Source organism: Anguilla rostrata, chromosome 16 (genome assembly GCF_018555375.3).
Source record: "Anguilla rostrata isolate EN2019 chromosome 16, ASM1855537v3, whole genome shotgun sequence".
In the NCBI taxonomy this organism is placed as follows: domain Eukaryota; kingdom Metazoa; phylum Chordata; class Actinopteri; order Anguilliformes; family Anguillidae; genus Anguilla; species Anguilla rostrata.
Genome location: NC_057948.1, coordinates 541,538 through 568,721, shown reverse-complemented (window position 1 = coordinate 568,721; position 27,184 = coordinate 541,538). Strand labels below are relative to the sequence as shown.

Here is a 27,184-nt window from a genome sequence, read left to right as displayed (position 1 = left end):
GTGGCATTATGGAGCTCCATATTTATATTTAAAAAATAAATATTCAAAAATGCATCAAAAATCACTGCCAGAATCATTTGTCATTTGCTTCCAATAAATCTACTTGAATGTGAGACATAAAGACAGACAGACAGATATTGAAAAATTTCCTGTCTGTTCCCTCACACAGACCTAAATGTGGGTGTCGGGGGTGGGATACTAGTCCAGTCAGAGGCAGCATGTGGGGTTTACTGAACACATTGTGTTGAGTGTATCTGAACACAGTGTGTTAAGTAGATCTGAACACAGTGCATTGAGTGGATCTGAACAGAGGAGAAAAGCCTCTGCAATGTTACTGACAGTCTGTGACAGGACCCGGGAGTTTGTGTAAATATCTGAAGGACTAATCAATGATTTTCAGCCTAAAACTGAATACAGCCCTCCACGAACATGATTCATACCCCTATACTCAGACATCAGGGCATGTGCAGCATGGGGGAGCATGAGCCGCACCCCCCAGCCCTGTTCTCTCTGTCTTCAGGATGTTCTAACTTTGGACCAAGGTTTCAGAACCGAGCCACGTCGCCTTTGCTTTCCGGGACTTCGGCTACCCCCTCCTCACCTCCCATCGTCTGACCCCTCCCTCCTCCTCCTGCCCTCTCTTTCTAAATCCAGTAAAAATAACAGTAATCAGCGGGGTAAATACGGAGTGCCTCCGTCGCCACGGTAATGGCGGGTTCGGGCCACAGCACCCGGAAATTGTTTTGCTGACAACACTGCTTAATTCACTGCTTCCACCGCACACCATTCTGTGACTGAAAAAGGCTTAAAACTGTGAAAAATTGGCCAAGCTAAAAAAAATGCATCTTTAAAGCCTTGTAAATACATGTAAATGTGTTGAAACAGGCGCCCTTCCTGTTCTCTCCATTCTGCCTTTGAATGCAATCTTCTTGTACAGCTGAGCAGCTGCTTCTAAGAGCAGTCTTCCCTTCTGCTCTTAATTATTTTAGTCCCTGAAAGCATGAAACAAACATTCATTCACCATCGTCTTCTCCTGCAGGCAGAACCCAGTGTAAACTCTTTAAGGAATACACCACCCTCAGAGACATCTGTCAGCATACAGACAAACACTCGTCCACATTGGGGGACTAGCGTAAGCATGCTATGACGTAAAACAGCGCTGTTGTACATTTCATTTCTCCAGGTTAATGTTCAGCTCAGGGTTCATACACTTTTCACCAATGATTTTCAATGACTTTTCCATGACTTCTCCACAACCTTTAACTGAATTTCCATGACCAAAACAAATAACTTTATCTCAGTGGGACGATTTAGAATTATTTATTGTAACAGCTCCAATTACCCTGGACCCTCCATGTAATGTAAGTTTTACATGTCACCCACATGAGGCATCCACCCGCCCTGCCGACTCTCTCCATTGACCAGAACATCCTGGAAGTCTGTGACACTGTCAAGATCCTGGGGGTCACCATCCAGAGTAATTTGCATTGGGACAGTCAGGTGGACCACATGCTGACCTCAGCGAACAGGAAGCTTTTTGCTCTGCGTCGCCTGAAGAAATTTGGTGTCCAAGACCCAGAACTGGTTTCCATCTACACAGGCTACTTACGCCCAGTGCTGGAGTATGCAGTCCCTGTCTGGCACAGTTCCCTGACTACAGACCAGGCTAAAAGGCTGGAAAGCACGCAGAAACGGGCTTGTAAATCATACTTGGCCAGAGGTACTCAGGGTACCCAGAGGCTCTCTGCACTCTCGGATTGTGCACTCTATCAGAGAGATGCACTCAACTGTGTCTTGGCTTTGCCAGAAAGCTGCTAAAGTCCAACTTCAGTGACTGGCTACCCCCCCTCAGGGAGGAGCTCACAGGTCGTCAGACAAGGAACTCAAACAAACTGGCCATCCCAAGATGTCGAACTGAGAGATACAGGAGATCACGAATCCCCTATATGTGCAGACTCCTAAATGACAGCGGATTTTAAATTTTAATTTTGGATACGAGATTAGATCTTAACTTAGATAATTGCAATATTTAAAATCTTTTGTCTACTTAGTATTGATGTTTTATTGTAACAGCAAAATAATTCAGTGTTTTTAATGACAACTGTCTTTATGAACCTGTAATAATGCTGAAAGGTCAATAAATAAATAAATAACATTAAGTAAAATTAGGTCTGCATCTGAAACATATGGTGCCTCTCTAAAACAAATACAGTTTTTCTCGATTGCTAACACACTAAAACTGGTTCTTTTAGCAAAAACTCCCAAATTATTACTTCAGTTCTCAGAGGACCAACACATCTCTCAAAACTATAAACACTTTTCACTTGTTTTAACACATGCTGCAAATTGTTGAACTTTTTCTGCAAATCTCTACAAACAAATGCTCACATGAATCACTGGTTACACACTGTGCTCATGCAAAAAACACTAGTAGTCAAAACAGTTAACTCAAGTCATCACAACCTAAACTCAGGTAACACACCTTTCTCTAGATGCAAACACTTGGCAGCAAAATTGTTTACACACCGGTCACAATCTCTGGATCAATAAATAGGGCCACAGTTTGTGTCTGTGTGCTTTTGAACAATGGATCCTCAAATGGACAAGCTGTCCAAAGATCATGAAGACAAAGGAGACGAAGAGGCAGGAGACAATTTGTCCCAGACGAAATACGTGCCACCTTGATTGACCATGTGCTGGTACATGGTATGATGATGAGGGAAGCTGGACAGAGAGTTCAGCCAAACTTGAATCATTTCACAGGGGCATCCATTGTCCATACTTTCAGACAAGAAAACAGGTACTATAATTTACTGTAATGTTACATATTGTATCTGCTGTACTACTGTGAGAGGATATGCTATGTAATGTTGAAGTGTATTTACAGACTATATGTTCTTTAGATTGTATTGCTATTTTTGTTTATAGTGCTGCATATACATTATTTTTTTGCATATGCATTATTTTTATGAATGCTACTCTCCTTTGAAAATACTACTTTTTTTGTTCCTTCAGCTGTGTTGTGGTTACTGTACAGTACTTTTCACTCAGCATCACTTTTCAGTACTACAAATAAAATATTTGGAAATTTGCACACTCCCTCATTTGTTAGGAGTGTAGCATTACAAAGATCAAAATCTGAAAACCATAAAATAAGTAGAATAACCAGGAGAAAATATTGCCTCCGATGACCTTCACATACAACATGCTCAGCCTAGTAGCCTACGCCGGGTGGGACTGGGTCTAAAAAGGGTGTGTCCTCAGCAGTCTGCTTGTCTTCAGCATCAAAATCCCAGTGCCTGCTTCAAAAGCCTCTATCTCCTCCCTGCAATCAGCCTTAAACAGCTCTGTTGCGCTGGACCCTGAGCCTCCCATATCGCACGAACGGGGGGGGGAGACTCAAGGAGCCTGCCCTTATCAGAGCCCCCAAAGACAAACAGATTGCCTTTATTTATTTACCAAGATATCATTAAATTCTCTTTCAGTAGCACAGGCAGACAACCTGGGGCCCTCCGCCACCCAGATACTTCGCTGTTTGGTGTATCGGGGGGGATTCTTACACACACCACCTAAAGGCTACCCAACAAAACACATTTTGATTTGGTGGCATTTGGAGCTCCCTATTTATATTTAAAAAAAAAATATTCAAAATGCATCAAAATCATGCCAGAATATTTTTCATTTGCTTCAATAAATCTCTGAATGTGAGAATAAAGACAGAAGACAGATATTGAAAATTTCTGTCTGTTCCCTCACACAGACCTAAATGTGGGTGTCGGGGGTGGGATACTAGTCCAGTCAGAGGCAGCATGTGGGGTTTACTGAACACATTGTGTTGAGTGTATCTGAACACAGTGTGTTAAGTAGATCTGAACACAGTGCATTGAGTGGATCTGAACAGAGGAGAAAAGCCTCTGCAATGTTACTGACAGTCTGTGACAGGACCCGGGAGTTTGTGTAAATATCTGAAGGACTAATCAACAATTTTCAGCCTAAAACTGAATACAGCCCTCCACGAACATGATTCACACCCCTATACTCAGACATCAGGGCATGTGCAGCATGGGGGAGCATGAGCCGCACCCCCCAGCCCTGTTCTCTCTGTCTTCAGGCTGTTCTAACTTTGGACCAAGGTTTCAGAACCGAGCCACGTCGCCTTTGCTTTCCGGGACTTCGGCTACCCCCTCCTCACCTCCCACCGTCTGACCCCTCCCTCCTCCTCCTGCCCCTCTCTTTCTAAATCCAGTAAAAATAACAGTAATCAGCGGGGTAAATACGGAGTGCCTCCGTCGCCACGGTAATGGCGGGTTCGGGCCACAGCACCCGGAAATTGTTTTGCTGACAACACTGCTTAATTCACTGCTTCCACCGCACACCATTCTGTGACTGAAAAAGGCTTAAAACTGTGAAAAATTGGCCAAGCTAAAAAAAAAATGCATCTTTAAAGCCTTGTAAATACATGTAAATGTGTTTAAACAGACGCCCTTCCTGTTCTCTCCATTCTGCCTTTGAATGCAATCTTCTTGTACACCTGAGCAGCTGCTTCTAAGAGCAGTCTTCCCTTCTGCTCTTAATTATATTAGTCCCTGAAAACATGAAACAAACATTCATTCACCATCGTCTTCTCCTGCAGGCAGAACCCAGTGTAAACTCTTTACGGAATACACCACCCTCAGAGACATCTGTCAGCATACAGACAAACACTCGTCCACATTGGGGGACTAGCGTAAGCATGCTATGACGTAAAACAGCACTGTTGTACATTTCATTTCTCCAGGTTAATGTTCAGCTCAGGGTTCATACACTTTTTCACCAATGATTTTCAATGACTTTTCCATGACTTCTCCACAACCTTTAACTGAATTTCCATGACCAAAACAAATAACTTTATCTCAGTGGGACGATTTAGAATTATTTATTGTAACAGCTCCAATTACCCTGGACCCTCCATGTAATGTAAGTTTTACATGTCACCCACATGAGGCATCCACCCGCCCTGCCGACTCTCTCCATTGACCAGAACATCCTGGAAGTCTGTGACACTGTCAAGATCCTGGGGGTCACCATCCAGAGTAATTTGCATTGGGACAGTCAGGTGGACCACATGCTGACCTCAGCGAACAGGAAGCTTTTTGCTCTGCGTCGCCTGAAGAAATTTGGTGTCCAAGACCCAAACTGGTTTCCATCTACACAGGCTACTTACGCCCAGTGCTGGAGTATGCAGTCCCTGTCTGGCACAGTTCCCTGACTACAGACCAGGCTAAAAGGCTGGAAAGCACGCAGAAACGGGCTTGTAAAATCATACTTGGCCAGAGGTACTCAGGGTACCCAGAGGCTCTCTGCACTCTCGGATTGTGCACTCTATCAGAGAGATGCACTCAACTGTGTCTTGGCTTTGCCAGAAAGCTGCTAAAGTCCAACTTCAGTGACTGGCTACCCCCCCTCAGGGAGGAGCTCACAGGTCGTCAGACAAGGAACTCAAACAAACTGGCCATCCCAAGATGTCGAACTGAGAGATACAGGAGATCACGAATCCCCTATATGTGCAGATCCTAAATGACAGCGGATTTTAAATTTTAATTTTGGATACGAGATTAGATCTTAACTTAGATAATTGCAATATTTAAAATCTTTTGTCTACTTAGTATTGATGTTTTATTGTAACAGCAAAATAATTCAGTGTTTTTAATGACAACTGTCTTTATGAACCTGTAATAATGCTGAAAGGTCAATAAATAAATAAATAACATTAAGTAAAATTAGGTCTGCATCTGAAACATATGGTGCCTCTCTAAAACAAATACAGTTTTTCTCGATTGCTAACACACTAAAACTGGTTCTTTTAGCAAAAACTCCCAAATTATTACTTCAGTTCTCAGAGGACCAACACATCTCTCAAAACTATAAACACTTTTCACTTGTTTTAACACATGCTGCAAATTGTTGAACTTTTTCTGCAAATCTCTACAAACAAATGCTCACATGAATCACTGGTTACACACTGTGCTCATGCAAAAAACACTAGTAGTCAAAACAGTTAACTCAAGTCATCACAACCTAAACTCAGGTAACACACCTTTCTCTAGATGCAAACACTTGGCAGCAAAATTGTTTACACACCGGTCACAATCTCTGGATCAATAAATAGGGCCACAGTTTGTGTCTGTGTGCTTTTGAACAATGGATCCTCAAAATGGACAAGCTGTCCAAAGATCATGAAGACAAAGGAGACGAAGAGGCAGGAGACAATTTGTCCCAGACGAAATACGTGCCACCTTGATTGACCATGTGCTGGTACATGGTATGATGATGAGGGAAGCTGGACAGAGAGTTCAGCCAAACTTGAATCATTTCACAGGGGCATCCATTGTCCATACTTTCAGACAAGAAAACAGGTACTATAATTTACTGTAATGTTACATATTGTATCTGCTGTACTACTGTGAGAGGATATGCTATGTAATGTTGAAGTGTATTTACAGACTATATGTTCTTTAGATTGTATTGCTATTTTTGTTTATAGTGCTGCATATACATTATTTTTTTGCATATGCATTATTTTATGAATGCTACTCTCCTTTGAAAATACTACTTTTTTGTTCCTTCAGCTGTGTTGTGGTTACTGTACAGTACTTTTCACTCAGCATCACTTTTCAGTACTACAAATAAAATATTTGGAAATTTGCACACTCCCTCATTTGTTAGGAGTGTAGCATTACAAAGATCAAAATCTGAAAACCATAAAATAAGTAGAATAACCAGGAGAAAATAACTCCTGACGCACTGCTATAAAAGGTTTTTGCATTAGTGCTTTGAATTTATCTCACTGGTGTGTTATGGGTAATCTACATTGTCTGTGTTTTCGATGGCTTGTGTGTGCCATTTGAAGGCAAAGTTTAATTTTGATGGAAGAGTATATGTTTTTGAGAAGATTGGCATTTGAGTTTGGCATGGATGTTTGAGGTTTGTGCTGATTGATGTGTAGTTTTGGGATTGTGTTAATAGTTCTGAGAAAAAGGGGAATTGTTTCATTAAATGTGTCTTAGCAATAAAAAAAAAACTAAACACCAGACTTAGATACAGGTCTCAAAAAGGGATCGAAATTGCTCCCGAAATTTAATCTGTGCGACCTCAAAATATAATTGGGAGCATTTGTGCGAGTGCAAATAATTGTTCTGGTGCGACCTTTTTTTTCTTCTTTTTTTTCCAGTCGAACATCTCTTTCTCTGTACATTCGCTAGTTAGTACACTCAGAATGTCCCTTGTGAGCTGACGGTGACCCTTCTAACCAATCGCGAGCTTGACATTCTTACCTTTAATGCTGATTTAAAATTGGTTAATATTAGCCTTCAATCACTCCCTTTCGCTGCACTCCACTGTCACGCGACACAGAGAGCTAACGCGTTAACTAATGTTACCTGAAGACAAAAGTGTATGTTCAATTTATTGGCGTTATCGAAAGCTGAAAAGTTGAAGCGGACGTTTTGTGTAGCGACCCAGCTAATTTCTCCGATGCAGTTTACTGGCGGTTGATTTAATTAGCGGTATTAATGTGACGCGCTTTGTCGTTTGAATGCATAACACGCAATTCCTTGAAGAGTCGACACATTTTATGCGTGACAGTTTAACAGTTACTTGTAAACCGTACTGTTATATTGTCGTTTTTTATCAATAAAAAATCTATTGCGTATATTGTTGGTGCTCCTTACAATTCGGTGGGTGTTCCTAAGTTTTTGAAGTTGGGAGCACCAGTGCTACCAAGTAAAAAAGTTAATTTCGAGCCCTGATATATTATTGAAGCTGCACTTCCCTGGCATATTGTCGGCACAGTAGGGACTACGTTTACTAACTGCTTCTTCAGCAGAGGCGTGCCTGTAAACAGACTGAGCCGGACCAAATTAACTTCTCACACCACCAAAATACCGCGAAGGTTACTGGTCAATTTACGTTTTATTACTATACACACTATGATGCAACTTTAGCTATATTTCCATTACTTTTCCAAAACCTTTCAAAAATATATTATTTTCCATAACTTTTCAAGGGCCTGGAAATTGCATTTTAAATTTCAATGACTTTTCCAGGTTTTTCATGACCGTACGAACCCTGTCAGCTGTAGAGTAGGCAATTCATTGTGATACCCTTGGTCCATTGTTGACCATTGAATAAATCCGGTCTAATTCAGTGCAGTGAATGTATTCATATCTCTCTCACTCTCTCTCTCTCTAAATAAAATGTACACAAGGCTTTTTACAAATGAGATCAGTGCCTTGACTTGAAAATGAAAATACCATCAATCTTACTGCTAAATGTGCAAACATCTCTTCGACTGATAACCAGAACCTTGGATACTGCTCCTCCCACAGACCAGAACTCTGGCCAGCATGGAATTTACTCAAAGACTGGTCATCTCATAGACGAGAACTCTGGCCAATATGGCGTCTGAATCACAGATTTTTTTTTCAAGGTTTAAAAACCCCCCTTCTGGCACCCCAGGTACCATGTGATCAGGGCAGACAATCATAACTCAGAGCAGGCCTGGCTGTCCATAGATGTCCTGAATTGTCTCACCATCTCCTTGAAACCAAGCCAAAAGCACTGTCAACTTGCCAGACTTCAAAAGCTTAACAAGGTTCATCAAAGTTCAGCAGACTTTCTAATAATGACAAATCAGTCAGATCTGGGTTGTGCACAAAATGAAAAGAATGTTACAAAGTGTTTTAGAAACTGAAACATGCTGCACTGAATGCTCACAGTGCCAGCTGATATGGCGATTATGTGTAGTGCGCTGTGCTGATTGGGTGACTGCGTATGGTGTGTAGTGCTGATTGGCTGGCAGGACTACTGCAGGCCTAGGTTCATGCAGACTCTGATGTGTGGCATGGTAACACACAGCCACAACAGAACAGACCATGGCCAGACCCTCATCCTCATCATTGTCTGCAGTGGTCCAAACAGGCCTTTTATAAGCCCTTTGAAGTGTAGGTTTTTGGAATGTTTTTCACAATTCTAAGTCAGTGTTCAAGAACTCCATTGCTCTAAGCTAACAGTAGTGATTCATACTTTAGCATTAAAATTTTCAGTTAAGAACATTCTAATTACATTTGATTTGTGATCTCACATCTTAAAGGGTTAGATATTCTGTTTCAAGCAGGGCCAAGCCTCTCACTCTACTCCTCTCACTGATCATTGTGCTACTCTCACCTGGCTTCACTCACTCCTCTCTGTGCTTTTTTTAATGATCATTAATGAAAGAGAATAATGAAAATGAAAGTTGCACAATTCTCTCCACGAGATAATTTTTTTTTCCATTTCACCAGCATGCTTCAGCAGAATGCCTTCATCGGGGTGTAGGGTGACACTGCGGACGCATGTCGCTCATTTTCAAATAAAAAAATGTCTTAATCATATGGAGAAAAGTGAGCGGATTTCTTTTTTCACTTTAACACCTAATAGAACAGTTCCAGTAGTAATGGGCGGATATGTTTTGGTTCCCATAAAGAAGCACAGCCAGATAATAACCAGCACTCACCGTCACTGCTGTTTTAGTTATTCTAACCAATGCATTCCATGATTTGTGGACTTCCTTTTGTTTTTATTTTTCCAGCATCATAACCAGTCTATCCCCATTCTATTGTCCCTCATATCAATAGAATACTTTAGTTTGCCTTTATTGTGTCCACCTCTGTCCCCTTGTTCTACTGACTGTACTCAGACCTTTGTGGGGTACGGACAGTGAGTGCTCCAAGTATGTGGGGTCTTCAGGGGTTCTGACAGAGTCTGGCCAGAGGTGGACATGATTAACTGAGCTGATGGGAAATGCACTGGGGAAGTAAAGATCCACATGTTCCTTCTCCAAGAATCACCCATAATTCAGCGGTGCAAAATCAGTGAACCACATCCTCTGGAGACAGCTTTATTGCTGTATCAAGTGTGCATCAAAGAAAAGATTCCACCCGAGGTTTATATCACCATAATTAAATTCAAATGAAGCCGGACGTTCCTATGCTGATTACTACCAAAGACCACACTGTAGGAACACTGCAGTATAGACTCGCTAATTATCAATGCTGAGCACTGATGACTCAGCATAAAATGTGGCTTTTACTTAGGTTACACTTTAAAACATGAGAAATTAAACATCTGATCATTTTTAAATAATGAGGAGGGTAAGACTAAAATGAAACTTAATAGAAAAAGTGAATCCTTCCAAGTGTTTAATGTGTGGCAGTAAAATTCAGAAAAGCAACTATTTTACAGCGTCATTGCTAGACCAAGCAGAACAAATGGGTGACACTTTTATCTTTATTTTTATTTATAGTGTCCGTACTAACATTTGGAGAGGGAAACTTTACCGTTGGAAGGTCAGTGAAAAGTTGAGGTCTTACCTCGGGATCGGGGAGGTGGGTGGAGAACAGGAGGATGATGGGAAGGCAAACTGCCGCGTCGTGGCCTGGCACTCTCCGGAAGAGTCCACCAGGTCAGGCATGCCCGGGGAGGTGCCCATGGTCTCCGTGACGACCAGCTCGGGGTCCAGGATAAAAAGTTCTTCCTGTGAGATCTCCATCACGTAGTTCAAGTGTTCCTGGGATTTAGCAATGGAAATTCCACAGAGCGTGAGGCGATGGTCAGAGGGCACGGTCGCCATCTGCAATATTCCCCGCCTTGTTTGGCACTTTCATGGTTTCACAGCACTTTCGTAACTACAGTGACTACAGACTCTCACTTGCAACCATCAGGTCCTGTCCCTTCTGACCTCATGAAACACACAAAACATCAACCAATAACATCTGCTCATATACACTTAAAATAATAATAATCGGTACATCTACTGCAACCAATGGAAACAACTGCTCATATCCACTTCAACCAATTGAAACAACTGCTCATATCTTCTTCAATCAGTGAAATCTGCTCATATCTACTTTAACCAATAACAACATTTGTGCATATCTACTTTCACAAATAACATGTCTATTCATATCAAACAATGACAGAGACTTGGTCAGAAGAAGCAAGCCTCTCCATTTTTCCTCTATAAACTTAGGGGGCCAAGGGGGGAGAGCCATTATTTGAGGGACTGGATCTTTTCTTTCAGCCATTTCAGCAGCACATCATCAATGATAAAAAGCAAAGATTATGCCAAAATCAAGGCCTTAAAGTTTCCCAAAATGGATCTGTGTAACAGTAACCACAATCACAAATGTTCTCAAAGTTATTTATCGTATTCAAACACAACCCTAGTTGGAAACATGCAATGAGATATACATTTAAAAGAGTAATTGTATTGTAGACAACAGTTTATATATCCGTTAAATATCAGTTAACTAATATTTGCTTTGGAAAATCAGACGTACCTGTGCTCGGTCAATTCTGTAAAACCGATCAGCTGTTGTAGCTGAAAACAAGACATGGTAAATGGTAAATGGCGATTATAGCCTTTATCAAAGCGCTACAATTGATGCCACCATTCCCAAGCAGTTGGGTTGGTCGCCAGACATCGATGCCGACGGTTGAACGACCTCATGCAGAAATCGTTATCCTGGCTATGCGCAAAATGGGATATAGAGACATAAACAGATACCTTCATACTAAATAGAATCATGTACATGAAAACCAAGCATAATCCTACAAAAAAAAAAAATTCTAAGCAACAATATTCACATTTTCTATAATATTAAAGGAAGTCTCAAATGTTTCCAGTCAAGCCTAGTAGGTGGAACTGACTTTGACTTTATCTAACAGAGACTTGATTTTAAGAGGAATAACTGGCAAAGCAGTGAATTCCATCTCTGTCAACAGATCAATAAGTCATATGGCATGAAGTCCCTGAATGACTCTGGTTTGGCATAGTGCTGCAGTGCGGACTGAGGAGCCATCACAGATCTCCCACCAGATTGGCCTGTTCCTGCCAGACTCTGGCGGCAGTGCCAGACATTGACCGAATGACCGGAGCCCATTACCGCATCTGTGAGGTCATCAGAGCGGTACGCATGCCAACGCAACTGGCCGCATGAGAGTTTGAGTGAAAAGAACTGGGTGACTGCATGCACAGCAGCGCTTGTGATCGATGGTGCGGTTAATAAGGAGTCTGAATGGGGAATCCAGAAAAATGCTTCAGGACGATCCACCACCACGCCTAGCGTGCCAGCCCGCTCTCCACACGGTAAACGCAGGACGGCTGTGATGAGACCGGACGTCCCATGGCCGACCTCTCCAGCCGGTGGCGAGCCGCCGCGAAACACCGTTCAGCAGGGGGATGGTGGGTGTGTTAGAGCAGGACACGGGAAAGGGGCTCGGATCTACTTACGGATCTCCTGCCAACGTCTGCTCCTAATCATGGAGCTGCGAGCCACAGCATGTGTATTGTCTGAGTTCAGCCACATGTATTGTGGTCCAATCTATGAGCAAACTGGCAATGTTAATTAATTGAGTGAATGAGCTAACTGAGCCAGGGGTAATTGGTGGATATGAAAATGTGTGCACACACTGGCCCTCCAGGAACTGAGCAGCTCTCCTTGTGTTAGAGAGAGCATGCTGGATCTCAAGGAGCTGCTATCTTTCCCCCGGACGAAGAGCAGAGGCTTCAGTGGGAGTGGTTATCAGTATCTGCTCCTGCCACTCAATGAACAGGCCTTACTGAGCTTCAAAGTGAAGTGAAACACATTCCAGAAGGTTCTGGTCTCAGAAAGTTCCGGTCTCAGAAGGTTCTGGTCTCAGATAATGCTCTGTGAGCGTTTACATGGGAGAACGCAGCACTTAGAAGGTTAGGGTTAGGTTTTGGGTTAGGGGATAATGCAGCATTCAGAGGGTTGGGGTTTGGTTTTGGGTTAGGGGAGAACGCAGCATTCAGAAGGTTAGGGTTCGGTTTTGGGTTAGGGGATAATGCAGCATTCAAACGGTTAGGGTTCGGTTTTGGGTTAGGGGAGAATGCAGCACTTAGAAGGTTAGGGTTTGGTTTTGGGTTAGGACAGAATGTAGAGATTTTCTTTCTACAGATGGCAGCATGCTGAGCCTTAAGGAAGTCAAACTTTGCCTGGCAATAAAATACTATTTAAACAATATTATTTGTAGAGTGTTTTTCTTTCATGGCACACAAAGCACTTTACACCATAAAAGTAGAGACAAGATAAAGAAATGCAACAGTCATACTGCACATAACCTAATTAAAAAAGTTAAATAAGGTAATGAGCAATTTAAAAATGTGACTTAAAAGACAACAGAGTTAGACATTTTTATATAATCCCCCATCCCCTCCCCCATAGCTCAGGAGGTAAGAGCGCTTGTCTGGTAGTCGGAGGGTTGCCGGTTCAATTCCCCGCCCTGGGCATGTCGAAGTGTCTCTGAGAAAGACACCTGACCCCTAATTGCTCTGGTGAACGCGAGGCATCAATTGTAAAGCGCTTTGGATAAAAGCGCTATATAAATGCAGTCTATTTATCAATAATCATGACCAGGAATAAGCAGGTTAGATAATGATAAGGGATGGATGGATGGAACCTTGCTTCTTGTTGATTTAAAATTTGCATCTGGGACAGAGAGGAGATCTTTAGTTGAGGCTCTAAGGTACGTACTTTTGATATTTGCAATGCATTCTGGGGCTAGACCAAGATTTGCCTTAAAAGTGATGAGTAAGGTCTTCTTCAAATCAAAGCTCAAAGAATCTGGAAGCTAATGCAGTGAGGCCAGGGCAGGTGTTAGGAGATCTCTGTTTGTTTTACTGAGAAGCCGAACAGCTGAAGATGTAAATTATAGGCTATAATAAATTACAGACATTAGACTATAGTAAAACATTTTACATAGGGACACAAGAACAGTTTTTATTTATGAGCTTTTCAAAACCAAAATAAGAGACTTCTTGTCATTGCTAGAGTGTTAATTTCTTTCCACTGCAGAGTTCTTTTTAAAAAAAATTTTACCCGTTTTGGCCCGTTGGGTCAGGTCGGACACGATGGCCCGTTGGGCCAGGTCGGACACGATGGCCCGTTGGGTCAGGTTGGACACGGTGGCCCGTTGGGTCAGGTCAGACATGGTTCGCCGTTGGGTCAGGTCGGACACGGTGGCCCGTTGGGTCAGGTCGGACACAGTGGTCCGTTGGTTCAGGTCGGACACAGTGGCCCGTTGGGTCAGGTCTGACACGGTGGCCCGTTGGGTCAGGTCGGATACGGTGGCCCGCTGGGTCAGGTCGGACCCGGTGGCCTGTTGGGTCAGGTCGGATACGGTGGTCTATTGGGTCAGGTCGGACACGTCCACAGTACGTTGTGCGGGCCAGGCAGGCATTTCTCTCTGTACCCGGGGAGTTGAGTCGAGCCGAGCTGAACCAGCCTGCCCTGCTGCGGGGCCGCTGCTTTTTTAAGGGGATTTCCACATGCACACAGGACCCACTGTCATCCTCGTAATAACCCCAGGTGTATGAGTCAGCATGAGCCCTATCTGCAGAATTATCACACCTACCTGAGGGTACAGGTTTTATAAACTTAAAAAAAAACCTGTAGTTCCTTCCCCCAACAGCAAGAGAGCAGCATTCCGAAGCTAGTAAATATATTTATGTACCTTAATCATCTCAGTTCCGTTTCATTCCGTTTCCACAGGGGTGTCAAGTCTAAAACAACAAGGGCCAGTTTAGGCGCAGGTTTCTGTTCTACTCCAGAACAACAACACCTGATTCAACTAAAAGCTAATCCTATTCTTTACACAAGACCTTGCTTGATTAACTGAATCAGGTGTTCCACTGCTGGGCTAGAATAAAAACATGCAAACACAACAGTCCTGGATAAAACTGGACCCCCATGGATTGGATAGAGATCTGCATTTACAAGCCCTTCAGTTGCATCTTAATTATACAACTGGTGGTGTTCCTTTAACTGCTTCCCCAATTGCTCCTGATTGACTGCCTACAGTGACACCTAGAGGATGAGAACTGAAAGTCAAATATTATTTGTGCTCATGGAGGCAAAAAAAAAATTGTGATGCATATATTAATTAGGAATACAATATGAGCACACTCACAAATGCATTTATGAATGAATTCTACAATATCGGCCCCTTGGAATGCTTTGGTTTGCCGCTCACTGTCTGTGGCCTGCAGGGGGTGCACGTCAGACGAAGAAAATAAGGGAGAAGATGTGCCAATCATCCCACATTTTAGCTTTGACAAGCTCACAAAAGACTAATGTTGTCTTCTACACAAACAGTTTTACTATAAAATTATTTACAAGTGAACAGGCATTGTTGTGTAGAGCTAATTAGCTAATTGACTCCAATTAGTTGATGCAGAAATCAACAGAAGACAGAAATCAACGTCCACCTGACACAGAGGAGAATCAATAACGAAGCAACCGTACACTCCTCTGGACCACACCCAAATGACACCAACCCAAATAAAGGACACAGGGCATGTTGTTATGCCTGCATTTATTGGGCAATGACGGGTCGCTGTCGACAGAAGGGCTCAAGTGGAAATCAGCAGGGAGAAATGGTTAGTGTTCTGCTGTGACCATCACGCTTTAATACTTTCATAAAGCAGCACTGATCTCACCTTCCTGGGAGCTTTGAGACATCTGTGAATGTGGTGATGCTCCCATTGATAGAGATGAAATGCTTATTTTGTCATATCCCTTGTGTTTCTCATGTTTTGTTAGCATCACGTATCTTGTCTTTTCTTGTACGATCTTTGTTCTCTGTTGCAGTGTAGGCGGACTCTCGCCCTCAGCCCCGGCATCTAGGTTAATGTTACTCACCTGTACACATTCCGCACGCTTCCTCTCCTGCATTTATTCTCGGCTCACCCACAGATCTTCGCCAGGTCGTTTTCTCAGCCCATCTGATACCTACTCCACGTTGGCTCCCCGAAATTCGCTTAAAGTAATCCTGTGCTTTTCTGTTCTCTTTCTCAGATCTGTGCACCTGCCTGCTTCCCCTTCACTGCCAGTTACGGTCCACTCCCTGTCTTGTTGAATGTTTGTCACCTGTCCTGTTCGTAGTCCTGTCCTCATGGTTGTTCCCGGTCCTGTCTTTGTCCCGTCTACCGTCTTAGTTTAGCTCGCCGGATCCAACTCGCCCTTCGCCGGCCTCCCAGTCCAGTCCAGTCCGATCCAGTCCAGCCCTGTCCGGTCCAGTCCGGTCCGGTCTAGTCCAGTCCTCATCTTGCCAGCCCTGTGACGGCTCCGTCTCCGGTCCGACTCCAGCCAGCTCCCTGCCACGATCCGCCCTGCGCCGTTCCGTCCGAACCAGCTCCTGCACCCGGCCACGCACCTGCGCCCCGTCTCCTCCCAAACTGTTCCTGTCTCGCCCCTCTCCATCATCACTGTCTGCTCTGTACCTCTCGCCAATAAATCACTCAGTTTTGAATCTCCTAACTTGTCTGATATTTAGATTCATTCTTTCATAATTAGTTTAATCAATTCCCAGAGAGCTGGCAGTAAACTGGGTAAGATGTGTCCTAGGCCTAGCGGTAATAAGCCTGTCTGAGGCTGGGCGGTAATAAGCCTGTCTGAGGCTGGGCGGTAATAAGCCTGTCTGAGGCTGGGCGGTAATAAGCCTGTTTGAGGCTGGGCGGTAATAAGCCTGTCTGAGGCTGGGCGGTAATAAGCCTGTTTGAGGCTGGGCGGTAATAAGCCTGTTTGAGGCTGGGCGGTAATAAGCCTGTCTGAGGCTGGGCGGTAATAAGCCTGTCTGAGGCTGGGCGGTAATAAGCCTGTCTGAGGCTGGGTGGTAATAAGCCTGTTTGAGGCTGGGCGGTAATAAGCCTGTCTGAGGCTGGGCGGTAATAAGCCTGTTTGAGGCTGGGCGGTAATAAGCCTGTCTGAGGCTGGGCGGTAATAAGCCTGTCTGAGGCTGGGCGGTAATAAGCCTGTCTGAGGCTGGGTGGTAATAAGCCTGTTTGAGGCTGGGCGGTAATAAGCTGTCTGAGGCTGGGCGGTAATAGCCTGTTTGAGGCTGGCGGTAATAAGCCTGTTTGAGGCTGGGCGGTAATAAGTCTGTTTGAGGCTGGGCGGTAATAAGCCTGTTTGAGGCTGGGCGGTAATAAGCCTGTCTGAGGCTGGGCGGTAATAAGCCTGTTTGAGGCTGGGCGGTAATAAGCCTGTCTGAGGCTGGGCGGTAATAAGCCTGTCTGAGGCTGGGCGGTAATAAGCCTGTCTGAGGCTGGGCGGTAATAAGCCTGTCTGAGGCTGGGCGGTAATAAGCCTGTCTGAGGCTGGGCGGTAATAAGCCTGTTTGAGGCTGGGCGGTAATAAGCCTGTTTGAGGCTGGGCGGTAATAAGCCTGTCTGAGGCTGGGCGGTAATAAGCCTGTTTGAGGCTGGGCGGTAATAAGCCTGTTTGAGGCTGGGCGGTAATAAGCTCGTCTTTAAGGCGAGTGCAAGCACCTTTGTGAGGCGGAATCTGGAGCATTCAGGCAGCTGGAGGATTTTGGGTGATTGGAAGCCCATCCACACTGGCTACACAAGAGCAGAGGATTTTGGGTGATTGGAAGGCCATCCACACTGGCTACACAAGAGCAGAGGATTTTGGGTGATTGGAAGCCCATCCACACTGGCTACACAAGAGCAGAGGATTTTGGGTGATTGGAAGGCCATCCACACTGGCTACACAAGAGCAGAGGATTTTGGGTGATTGGCAGGCCAACCACACTGGATTCATACGAGCAGAAGCTCTAGAACACTGCAGAAAGGCTTCTGTCTTCATATTTTCCTGATCTAATGCAAACGCTGGTGCCAAAACATAATGCTTCCATGGGAACATAAATAAGGCTTCCTAAAAAAACAAACCCATTTAGGAAATCTGAGATTATTTTAGTACGGGTATAAAAACAATGCAAAATCCACTTGGCTAAAATTGAGTTTAGGGCAAAGAACAGCTTTGGCACCTTAAATTAAGCTGACATCAAGAGAAATATATAGAGTAATTCTTGACAACTCCTGCTCTGTTCTGAAATGTCAATGATTTCAATAGTCACTGATGCCCAAGGATGGAACTTTACCCCTGATGGTCCTAGCATGGGTAAATTCCATGCCAAATGACTACCAGAATGAGTCAGGATTTATGGCTGAAGCATGTTTCAGCAAGCTGGCTTACGTACAGAACTGGTAGCAGTTTGACTGCTCATCCAATTAAGGACATATATTACACAGTAAAAATCTGACAATGAACAAAAACTAGAATTAAACCTCAGTTTTTAATTTTCTTTTTTAATTTAAGTCAGAATAATAATCAAAATAATTTAATCACAAAATTCTTGTTTTTATGTACTGTTCATAAATACTGTTTGTATCAAGGCTGTTGATCAAACTATCTCTTTTAATACAGAAATGGCTGGTTTAATGGAACGTGTTTTAATTGAATTGGCAGACCTAATTCCACACTGGTACAAGTCCTGTTGATGTCATCAAAAATGAAAAAGTGTTGCATAATTATCTTTAATTAAATTGAATCATGCTGAACCAGGATCTTGCCCAATTTATCTAATAAAACTACTGCAGATTTCACCGTGATACAACTAAAACCTGAATGACCAGCAGGGTCCTGTGAATCTCCTCAGGTCTGGAGGTCTTTTTTAAAAACCATGTTAATAACGACCCCACCCAGTTTGGGATATTTGAGTAGCATGTTTGTGTGTGATACCTATTGTAGACAGATAAAGCAAGCCAGCTTGACTCAGTCAGGGCTAGCAGGGACCAGCTCTCTGAGAATAAACCCATACAGAACTCTGGGTAGCAACATGCCCTTCGTCCAGCCAATGCCCGATTTCTGAGAATTAACCTTCCAGTTCCAATCACTTCCTGTGACCTTGAGGTGTAAGCCCACATACATTACAGGATGGTTAAGGGAATTGTGTGGTGTGAACAGCCATGTGTGGACAGCGTGGCAAGCTATACTCACAGTCCAGAAAACACCATTTTGGGGAAAGCTTCTGTGAAGACACCATTTTTGATTTAGCCCCACTCCCCTCCTGAGGAGAAAAAAGGGAAATTAGATTAGTTCTACTGTAGCCCACTCTCTTGACTAAACACCAATGAGATGGAGAAACATTTTACACCTCCTAAATCCCAGGAGAGACTTCTGATGAAAGTTATTAATTGAGAAAGAAATAATTCTTGGGGCTGGATGTAGGTGAGACAGTCAGTGCTTCTAGTCTGGTATTTTGCCAGGGCTTGTATAAAATGCTAAGCAGTTTTTGAGGGCTTTGATTCCACAGAAAAAAAGCTTGGCATCTAATCCCTGACCGCACTCTGGGCTTCAGTTCACTGGGCACAGAAAGGCATGGGTTAGCCATGATTAAAAAACCCCCAGAGTTACAAAAAGGCTGGGGGGGAAAAACATTTTGTTCCATTTTCTTTTTTATGATACAAGTCCAACGTGTGTTGCCTCTAACCCCCTCCTGCCCTCACATCCAATGCTCTAAAATGGCGTTTTCTTCAGCCTGTGCCCCGAAGGCTGCAGGCAAGAGGGACTGAGCTTTTGTGACAGATGGACAGTCACTACTCAAAGGATTCCTTGTCTGACTTACAGCAGGAGTGAGTTAAGCAGCCCCAAATGACACCCTCAGGGAGGGGAAGTCTTTTCTTCAGAGTAATTACAGTTATAAGCTTCATGTCAACAGGAAGGCATAGAAATGTACATGCTGAGTCTTATTGTGCAGTGGTCTGTTTTATTGCATGGTGGGAGGCTCCCTATACACTTTGTCAAGAGAATCTTGGACTGTGACAACAAGCAACAATACAAAAACCTTCACCAAAGCCACAAGGCTCATTTTCTGAAGGAAAGCAGCCATCCTCCAGCATTACGTGTCCTATCTGAATCTCCAGGATCACTGACACCATCACCATACATTCATCACAGAGCCACCACATGCTCACAACAAACAAGGGCAGGCCATGTTGAGAAGCACAGCAGAACATGGAGAAAAAGTGGCAGAATATGCTAACTGCACAAGGGCAGAGGGGGTCCCGATTAGTACATTCACAAATCAGCTCTGCACAAAGATATCAACACTGCACAAAGATATCAGCTCTGCACAAATATATCAGTACTGCACAAATATATCAGCACTGCATAAATATATCAGCACAGCACAAAGATATCAGCACTGCACAAAGATATCAACACTGCACAAAGATATCAGCACTGCACAAAGATATCAACACTGCACAAAAATCTCAGCACTGCACAAAGATATCAACACTGCACAACAATATCTGCACTTCACAAAGATATCAGCATAGCACAAAGATAACAGCACTGCACAATGATATCAGCACTGCACAAAGATATTAACACTGCACAAAGTTATCAGCACTGCACAAAGATATCAGCACTGCATAAATATATCAGCAAAGCACAAAGATGTCAGCACTGCACAAAGATATCAACACTGCACAAAAACATCAGCACTACACAAAGTTATCAGCACTGCACAAAGATATCAACACTGCATGAAGATATCAGCACAGCACAAAGATATCAACACTGCACAAAGTTATCAGCACTGCACAAAGATATCAACACTGCACAGAGATATCAACACTGCACAAATATATCAGCACTGCACAAAGATATGAGCACTGCACAAAAATCTCAGCACTGCACAAAGATATCAACACTGCACAACAATATCTGCACTTCACAAAGATATCAGCATAGCACAAAGATATCAGCACTGCACAATGATATCAGCACTGCACAAAGATATCAACACTGCACAAAGATATCAGCACTTCACAAAGATATCAGCACTGCATAAAGATATCAGCAAAGCACAAAGATATCAACACTGCACAAAAACATCAGCACTGCACAAAGTTATCAGCACTGCACAAAGATATCAACACTGCATGAAGATATGATCACTGCACAAAGATATCAACACTGCACAAAGATATGAACACTGCACAAAGATATCAACACTGCAGAAGCTGATAGCAGCACTTTACACAGTGATGTCACTGAGGGCCTTCATTGTATTTATCAGTATTAACATTTTTTCAAAGAAGGGAATTGTCTAAAATGTACTTCTCTTCTAGTTTATGGAATTGGATAAATGCAATTGTTCCTGTCTATACAGTACATAGCAGAAACATCTTTCATGTAACATCTTCCATGTTATATATTGTATGGACAAGTCATTTGTTTTTTCTTTCTTTTTTCCTTCTGTTTGTGCGGCCCCCAAAACAAGTAGCTGTGTCTTATTATACAGCTAATGGGGATCCAAATAAAATAAACAAAATAAACAATGGGTAAAGCTAACACCAATACATGATACCGAAACAGGAGGACTCAAATCCCTGGAAGTACGCTGAACTGAACTGTTCTTAATGTGTCCAATCAGCTGCTGAAAAGGGAGGGATGCAACAAGATTTGTTTTTTTTTTATTTATTTAGTTTTGTTTAAAATCATGTCCATTTTATACCAAAATAATGATTTTTATCTAGATGTAGAATTGTAGTGAGGAAACCTGCATCAACATCATATGCTAAATCATCACCATCACCACATTCACACACACTCTGCATCCAGTTGGTTTACACACCTGTAGCACCAGTCCCTGAGGGCGTAGCTGAAAGGAGATGTCCTGTGAAAGAGTGTCACATCATCAACCCAAAGGAGGACCCGAATTTCACACAGTCTGAGTGCACAGCCACCAGTGAGGAACTGTCTGTCTGAGTAGTGACCAATGAGGACCTGTCTGTTTGAGCAGTAACCTGTGAGGACCCGTCTGTCTCAGTAGTGACCAGTAAGGACCTGTCTGTCTGATGTGACCAGTGAGGACCTGTCTGATTAGTGACTAGTGAGGACCTGTCTGTCTGAGTAGTGACCAGTAAGGACCTGTCTGTCTCAGTAGTGACCAGTGAGGACCTGTCTGTCTGATGTGACCAGTGATGACCTGTCTGTCTGATTGGTGAACAATGAGGACCTGTCCATTTGAGTAGTGACCAGCAAGGACCTGTCTGTCAGAGTAGTGACCAGTAAGGACCTGTCTGTCTGATGTGACCAGTAATGATCTGTCTGTCTCAGTAGCGACCAATGAGGACCTATGTGTCTGATGTGACCAGCAATAATCTGTCTGTCTCAGTAGCGACCAATGAGGACCTGTCTGTCTGATGTGACCCGTGAGGACCTGTCTATCTGAGTAGTGACTAGGGAGGACCTGTCTGTCTCAGCAGTGACCAGCGAGGCCCTGTCTGTCTCAGTAGTGACCAGTAAGGACCTGTCTGTCTGAGTAGTGACCACTAAGGACCTGTCTGTCAGAGCAGTGACCAATGAGGACCTGTGAGGACCTGTCTGCCTGATTAGTGACTAGTGAGGACCTGTCTGTCTCAGTTAATAACCAGTAAGGACCTGTCTGTCTGAGTAGTGACCAATAAGGACCTGTATGTCTCAGTAGTGACCAGTAAGGACCTGTCTGTCTGAGGAGTGACCAGTGAGGACCTGTCTGTCTCAGTAGTGACCAGTGAGGACCTGTCTGTCTGAGTAGTGACCAGTAAGGACCTGTATGTCTCAGTAGTGACCAGTAAGGATCTGTCTGTCTGAGGAGTGACCAGTGAGGACCTGTCTGTCTGAGTAGTGACCAGTGAGGACCTGTCTGTCTCAGTAGTGACCAGTAAGGACCTGTCTGTCTCAGTAGTGACCAGTAAGGACCTGTCTGTCTCAGTAGTGACCACTAAGGACCTGTCTGTCTGATTAGTGACCAGTGAGGACCTGTCTGTCTGATGTGACCCGTGAGGACCTGTCTATCTGAGTAGTGACTAGGGAGGACCTGTCTGTCTCAGCAGTGACCAGCGAGGCCCTGTCTGTCTCAGTAGTGACCAGTAAGGACCTGTCTGTCTGAGTAGTGACCACTAAGGACCTGTCTGTCAGAGCAGTGACCAATGAGGACCTGTGAGGACCTGTCTGCCTGATTAGTGACTAGTGAGGACCTGTCTGTCTCAGTTAATAACCAGTAAGGACCTGTCTGTCTGAGTAGTGACCAATAAGGACCTGTATGTCTCAGTAGTGACCAGTAAGGACCTGTCTGTCTGAGGAGTGACCAGTGAGGACCTGTCTGTCTCAGTAGTGACCAGTGAGGACCTGTCTGTCTGAGTAGTGACCAGTAAGGACCTGTATGTCTCAGTAGTGACCAGTAAGGATCTGTCTGTCTGAGGAGTGACCAGTGAGGACCTGTCTGTCTGAGTAGTGACCAGTGAGGACCTGTCTGTCTCAGTAGTGACCAGTAAGGACCTGTCTGTCTCAGTAGTGACCAGTAAGGACCTGTCTGTCTCAGTAGTGACCACTAAGGACCTGTCTGTCTGATTAGTGACCAGTGAGGACCTGTCTGTCTGATGTGACCAGCAAGGACCTGTCTGTCTCAGTAGTAACCAATGAGGAGCTGTCTATCTGATAATTTTCCAGTGAGGACTACTCAGCTAACACAATAACTGAAGACCATCAGTTTTGGTGAGCTGCACCGGTCAGTGCTGTGCTCAGGAAAAACAGTAGCAGGTTTTCAAATGTTCCTGAAAAATGTGAGATTTGGTCAAGAAAGGAAGCATCCTCCAAACCAACAATGGGTGAAGATGTGTCTGGCAGTCCATTTGAAACTAAAGAGAAATAAAACTGTCTCAGCAGTGACCAGCGAGGCCCTGTCTGCCTGAGTAGTGACCAGTAAGGACCTGTCTGTCTGAGTAGTGACCAGTAAGGACCTGTCTGTCTCAGCAGTGACCAGTGAGGACCTGTCTGTCAGAGTAGTGACCAGTAAGGACCTGTCTGTCTGAGCAGTGACCAATGAGGATCTGTCCATTTGAGTAGTGACCAGTAATAACCTGTCTGCCTGATTAGTGACTAGTGAGGACCTGTCTGTCTCAGGTAATGACCAGTAAGGACCTGTCTGTCTGAGTAGTGACCAATAAGGACCTGTATGTCTCAGTAGTGACCAGTAAGGACCTGTCTGTCTGAGGAGTGACCAGTGAGGACCTGTCTGTCTCAGTAGTGACCAGTGAGGACCTGTCTGTCTGACTAGTGACCAGTGAGGACCTGTCTGTCTAAGTTAGTGACCATCAAGGACCTGTCTGTCAGAGTAGTGACCAGTAAGGACCTGTATGTCTCAGTAGTGACCAGTAAGGATCTGTCTGTCTGAGGAGTGACCAGTGAGGACCCGTCTGTCTCAGTAGTGACCAATGAGGACCTGTCTGTCTGAGTAGTGACCAGTGAGGACCTGTCTGTCTCAGTAGTGACCAGTAAGGACCTGTCTGTCTCAGTAGTAACCAATGAGGAGCTGTCTATCTGCTAATTTCCCAGTGAGGACTACTCAGCTAACACAGTAACTGAAGACCATCAGTTTAGGTGAGCTGCACCGGTCAGTGCTGAACATTCCTATAAGAGTAAAGGAATGCTCAGGAAAAACAGTAGCAGGTTTTCAAATGTTCCTGAAAAATGTGAGATTTGGTCAAGAAAGGATGCATCCTCCAAACCAACAATGGGTGAAGATGTGTCTGGCAGTCCATTTGAAACTAAAGAGAAATAAAACTGTCTCAGCAGTGACCAGCGAGGCCCTGTCTGCCTGAGTAGTGACCAGTGAGGACCTGTCTGTCTCAGTAGTGACCAGTAAGGACCTGTCTGTCTCAGTAGTGACCACTAAGGACCTGTCTGTCTGATTAGTGACCAGTGAGGACCTGTCTGTCTGATGTGACCAGCAAGGACCTGTCTGTCTCAGTAGTAACCAATGAGGAGCTGTCTATCTGCTAATTTTCCAGTGAGGACTACTCAGCTAACACAATAACTGAAGACCATCAGTTTAGGTGAGCTGCACCGGTCAGTGCTGAACATTCCTATAAGAGTAAAGGAATGCTCAGGAAAAACAGTAGCAGGTTTTCAAATGTTCCTGAAAAATGTGAGATTTGGTCAAGAAAGGATGCATCCTCCAAACCAACAATGGGTGAAGATGTGTCTGGCAGTCCATTTTAAACTAAAGAGAAATAAAAGGATTGGCTGATGGCACAGCTTTTTAGCAGCTTGGGCCTTACAACCATGAATTTCATGCACTATTTAATCCATTTTACATTCTATTAGACAACGGGGGAGGAGAACACACACTGAGCTGAGGTCAATGGAGAAATGGAAAAACACCATGCCCCCCAACAGCCACCCCCCAACCCAGCCTGGGGATGTAGGGGTTAGCCATTACAGTCTAAGGCTGTCAAAAATGAAATTGAGTTTGAATATTAGCTTTTGTAATTAGTTAGCGTTCAAATATATTCAAATACAATTTGCCTATAATTCACTAAAATAAGATGCTTATTGTCAGGCGCAATATGCATGTGACGCTCCCTCTAAACTGGTCTGCACGTTATTTTCCACAAGCGGGCAGTAGAATAGAGGACATCGGTGAACTTTCCTACTAGGTTACTACATCTGGGACCTCATTTATAAAACATATTTTAGATCAACTGTGTGGCGCGTACGTAGAAAATCACATCAAAGTAGTGATTTATAAAATTTCAGCATGACTCGATTTGACCGTGGAAACGGTTGTGGCTCTACGTCAGGTCTTCACTAGATGTAGGCTATGCACGCAAGTTTTAAAAATGAGCCCCCTGCAGTTTCTATAGCCTAATGCGCAAATGAATAAAGCACTTTCTCGTGGATGTAATGTGCCACAACTCAGTGTTTATTAATCACAATAATAGAAAAATGATTGTTTATAGGAAATCCCTGTTTATTTCTTAACACAAAAAACTATTTAAACTATTCAAAATGCATGTAGCCTAAAACAACATTAATTACTTACTCTGTTTAGTTTGTTTAACTTCCTTCATCATCCATTTTAATCAAAATCTTCAGATCAGAAAGGAAACATAGCCTGCCATGGGAACATTATTTAGCCTAAATTGTGAGCTGATCAGTAACGTTAAGATTTTTGAATAGTTTCTAATTTCGAATATTTTTTGACAGCCCTATTACAGTCTTACTGTCTGTCTGGACTCTTTTTCTTTCTCTCTCTCTCCTGCTCTTTCGCTCACACACTCTCTCTTCTCGTCCTTACCTCCTGTAGCCTCTCAATGTGAGAGCGGCATGTTTCCAGGTCACTGTCTCCCGGGACGACGATAAGGCCCAATGGGATTGCTGGGAAACAGAATTATGTTAGTGCGCAGCAGTGCCCTTACCCGGTGATCCTGAATAAAACTTCCTGCTGGACGTTTTACAGATATGTACGCTGCAGATCTAAAGAAAGAGACTACTGATTATGTGTAAAATCCCTTAATCAAATATCCAGCAAGAGGTGTAGGGAAAATCTGCAGTGCACAGAACAACAACAAATGACTTGAAAACAACCATTTAAACCTCACTGAAAAATCTGAGAGACTAATGACACCTGAGCATGAGAACTAATGGCAGCTGTTTAAAAATCAGGAGGATGCAAACTAGGAAAAGACCTTCTGAAAACAGCCCTGGTCCTTGTAAGGGTAACAGGAAGATGCATGGAGCTGTAGCTGAATGAGCTTTGAGTGCCTGTCCATCAGACTGGCAGTCACTGGCTACTGTCACTCAGCAACTCACCACGGGACAATTAATGATCTGATACTTTCAGTACCAGTATCTTCTGTGGGGACTGAAACTCTGTCATTCAGGGACACCTTTCAGCTAAACATGCAGTGTACCTTATATCAGGAAATGAGCAGCCCAGGAGAATGAATCATGGGTGGACAGAGTTTAGACTGGTGTATTAAAATCACCTTCTGAAGAATTCCAGAATTGTCCAGTTACACTGGAGGCCGATGTATTCACCTAAGAATGCACTGTTGCCTAGCTACGGCAAAACAGGCAGCTCAAATTCAATTCGGCTTCTCTCACTCCCCTCCTCTCTCTCTGTCTCTTCTTTTTATTCTTTTGCTGTTCTTTTAGAGGAGCAGCAATGTTATCTAAGACTTCAAAGGGTATCCATCAACGAAGGCAACAGCATAACAGGCACCTTATGACACATATCATATCATATCTCAAGCTGCATTTTTCAGGAGATTTGGACAGGACGGAATCTCATTGATTGTTTTGCGATTGAATTTGGGATTGGAATTAATGGACCATCTTATTTGATCCCCATCGATGATTCACAAAGGATAACCAATGCTGAACCAAGCACACTTTAAATTAGCCCAGCACTGCAGTGCTCTGGTACCTAATGAGGAATTATCACTGTCATACGGACCTTTATT

General features: G+C 43.7%; 1 protein-coding gene across 1 annotated transcript in view; it reads right to left on the bottom strand.

The window, feature by feature from the left end:
* The window catches only part of LOC135242604 (diacylglycerol kinase zeta-like), a 152,977-nt gene that overhangs the window by 32,156 nt on the left and 93,637 nt on the right, over nt 1-27,184 (bottom strand). Inside the window, exons 27-31 of the mRNA XM_064313754.1 lie at nt 26,017-26,096; nt 21,529-21,570; nt 18,882-18,951; nt 11,358-11,398; nt 10,389-10,585 (exon numbers count right to left, since the gene is read on the bottom strand). Coding sequence (XP_064169824.1) covers nt 10,389-10,585; nt 11,358-11,398; nt 18,882-18,951; nt 21,529-21,570; nt 26,017-26,096 — 430 coding nt within the window. The remainder of the gene's footprint in view (nt 1-10,388; nt 10,586-11,357; nt 11,399-18,881; nt 18,952-21,528; nt 21,571-26,016; nt 26,097-27,184) is intronic.